Genomic DNA, 3,534 nt, shown 5'->3' on the forward strand with positions numbered 1-3,534 from the left:
ACGTTACCCATTCCGCTTCCATGGGTTAATGTTGCCGATTCCGCTTCTCTTACCGATACTCGCAGGTATTCAACCACCACAAATTGGGTGTCTGTGCCACTATAAAATAATAGAAAACAATGCTACCCAGTAGATGCAGCGCCTCCCAAACTTACATTCTAGTTTTAATAAGAAATACGGTAAGCAGTTTCTTCTCAGAAAAGTTTCCAGATTTCCTGGAGACGGTTTGTTCATAAGACTGTCCACATTTTGTCATGGATATGGAGCTGGAGTACAAATGTCCAGTGGATGGCGCGTGGTATGCCGTAACTCTTGACTATGGACAACCCGCAGAAGGAGCTGCGTACTTTAAAATATGTTACCAAGGTGTGATTCCAGCAGGGGAGGTGGAGGCGGTAGACTTAGGTGACACCCAGAAAGTACAGGACGTGAGAAGAAACCTTCGGCGGGCGTCCCTACAATTACAGGATTCAGAGTGCCACATGGTGGAAGGGGGAACGAAAATATGTGTATCATACGAACAGGGTGATGATCGGAGATTTTACGACGCCATTATCAAACAGGTCAAAATGATTGCTTAAAGAAAAACTTTTGTTTTTACTCTTTGATTCAAGGATGAAACCAATTTGATACAGCTACATTTTTGCAGTTGTTACTGTATATAAATCATATAGCATTTAATCCTTTGAACTTGAGTGCTAGGTCGATTTCCTTACATTATATCTTTAAACCTCGGCCATGTGGTCATGTTGCCTTAGATCTTATATATAATTTAAAGCAGTGCCTGATTTCTTTTTTTCCTGAAATATTTTGATATTAGTGTGCTTCTGCCTCAGCATATAAGGAAGATAGTTCATCACGTCTTAGTAACAAAGTATATTATCTGATGGCAGGTTCACCGGTCTCTCCACAGAAATGAACCAAATGAACCAAAGAGTATTTGTACTTGCAATTTCGAAGTTGAATGGGCAACCGGTGAAATCACAATGCTTGGTATTGGACGTATTTGTTTACTAACACCGGGAGGCGTTGAGGATCACCCAGGAATAAAGTTTCTTGAGAATTTCCTGGTTGCAGGGGGCTGAGAAAGCAATGTTTTCAATTGTTAAAATCTCTAATGAGCTCAAATGTTTTGTTATGTCGGCAAAAGAATGGGCAAGAGTAATAACGATTTTAACTCAGTACACTAGTGATTTGGTATCTCAAACTTGTTTTTCATATTTGGTAATGGGTATTGCATGGTTTTGGACTTGAAACAATTTTAATATGTATCTGATTTGGGTAAAAATTGATGTAGTACCATTTTATTTCTAATTGATATAGGTTGAGAGTTAGATAATATAAAAATATATTGACTAGCCACTATCTTGTCAAATTTGGATGGTTGGTTGTCCTATTTGTTCTGCGGTTCTTCCACCCACCGAGTTACCAACCGTTTTCTAATGAATCACTTACCAAAAAAGCTAGGTATGCTCAATTCAAGGATCTTACTCTTATGCATTTATCCTCTAACTGTGGAATGATATTAAAAGGCCGTGTGAAACTCTTGAATGATACTAAGATGCCCTGTGTCGTAGGCGGAATCAATTTTGTTCTTCAACCCGCTTATCATATACTGTGGATAACCTTAGAAGCAGGAGAAATAGGCATACTTTTGTTCATTTCTTAATAGGACACCGAATACTCTTTAAGTCTCATTAGTATTACCTCACGCTGGATAATCCTAAAAGTAGGAGAAATAGACATAGTTTTGTTCATAGCTTAATCGGAGATTGAGACCCTATAACTCTCGGTAGTAGTAGAGAAACAAAAGAAAAGATAATGTGTAATATCTAATGTCCAATGCTTTCAAAATAGAGAGGAAAACAATGCTCTATCAAAGGGTACTAAACAAAAGAGCTTATGCCAGCGAAGAATTAGGTGAATATACTCTTTTGAAGAAACTCTTTTTCCATTGAAGGTTAAAGTTAAAAAACTATGAAAACTATCAATAGATTTGGCCTTGCAAACCCTTCAAATACTTCAGGATTTTTTAGAGAGATACCCAACATTATAGCTAACTTTTTTAACTTTTGCCTACCGGGATCCACTGGTCCTCCACATACCTAATGGGAGAAAACTGTGACTTAATGAGAGTTTTGAAATCCTCTCACTTAGTGAATGGAGGTTCTCCCTCCAACCACAGGTTTCTGTGTGGTTCTTCCTGCACTATTTGGCATGACTTTTGCCTCACTGGATCCACTCATCCTCCACGTACACAATGGGATAAAAGTGCGACTTAATGAGGGTTTTGAAATCCTCTCACTTAGTGAATGGAGGTTCTCCCTCCAACTACATGTTTCTGTGTGGTTCTCCCACCATGCAAGTGCGTGGCCCTCCAATTCCAATTGCATGAATGAGATCTTCTATCCTTCCTTGATCTAATGGACACTAAAATAAAACTCTAATTGTTGCAACCAATGGTTCAATCTCACTTCAGTACATCTTGATATCGACTTTTTCTTCCACTTTAAATAGAGATTGATTAATGACACTTGAATTGGGTTGATATTTTCCTTGTTCTTTCTTCGACTTCCCCCTTCTGATTTGTTCTCTGCATTCGAACCCTCATTTTTTCCAAATACCCCCACCTTATTTCTTAGGGTCACCATGATGAGGTTAATATTTCAATTTATACCCACTGCTTATTGTTCAAGCTGTGAAAACCTCACCTGTCCAAGATCACGACGTTCATTTACAGATTCTTCGCCCATGATTAGGGTTTTACGATCTTTGGCTTTGTCGATCTAGGTCCCTGCAATCTCTACAAAATACCCAAAGAAACCTACTCTGATACAAAATTATCTGCAATTCGTGACAACAAATCTTATAATATTATATTAAAAATCTGAGGTTGTACATAATTACAATTTTAATTAATTTCTAGATAACTAGATTTTACTATAATTAGTGCATGCATGTAAAATTAAATCATACAAAGAAGTAGAGAATGACAAAATAAGCTCACACGCACATAAGACACAAGCTATGCTCACTAGGAAACCTTTTCGGGAGAAAACCCACCGGGAAGGTGAGAGTGCTTCACTCTCTTTCTTTGTCTATAAATATGGCTGTAGATATAAAGAAGTAATGTATGTGGCCTGTGGGATGTTAGAGTGAACATATCCTCCTTATGTGCTCTACCTCTTATTTCTTCTCGCTATATTTGCTCATCTATGGAACAAAATTCTCTTGAAAGGATGGAATGCCTCTTCCTCCCAGTGACTTGGTTATAACACAACCCGATAGCCTACTACTGGTTAAGTTTGACTACATCAACACTTAACTAGAGTTATAAAATAAACTATTCTAGAGTCTTTTACATCATAAACATGTCGCTAGCCCCTTTTCAATGAATAATGAGAGTTGATGCGGCATCTTCCCAAACTATAGGTGTGAAAACAAGAAGGTCAACTTATGAGTGACATAACATTTGCATATGGACTTTGATTAATGTGCTTCTTGCAGTGTTGAAAAGGTCTATGTGTGTAGAAT

General features: G+C 37.8%; 1 protein-coding gene across 1 annotated transcript; it reads left to right on the forward strand.

The window, feature by feature from the left end:
• The first annotated feature begins 254 nt into the window (after nucleotides 1–254).
• LOC149253470 (uncharacterized) lies at nucleotides 255–581 on the forward strand. Its single transcript, XM_089454494.1, has one exon. The coding sequence runs from the start codon at nucleotides 255–257 to the stop codon at nucleotides 579–581; it is 327 nt and encodes a 108-aa protein (XP_089310620.1).
• Nucleotides 582–3,534: the final 2,953 nt, after the last annotated feature.

Source organism: Pinus tabuliformis, chromosome 7 (genome assembly GCF_031772625.1).
Source record: "Pinus tabuliformis cultivar Carrire ecotype Pingquan chromosome 7, CPIR1, whole genome shotgun sequence".
In the NCBI taxonomy this organism is placed as follows: domain Eukaryota; kingdom Viridiplantae; phylum Streptophyta; class Pinopsida; order Pinales; family Pinaceae; genus Pinus; species Pinus tabuliformis.

What these genes read in the sequence shown, in the direction of transcription:
- LOC149253470 (XM_089454494.1), top strand. Translation starts at nt 255, where the DNA reads ATGGATATGGAGCTGGAGTACAAATGTCCAGTGGATGGCGCGTGGTAT.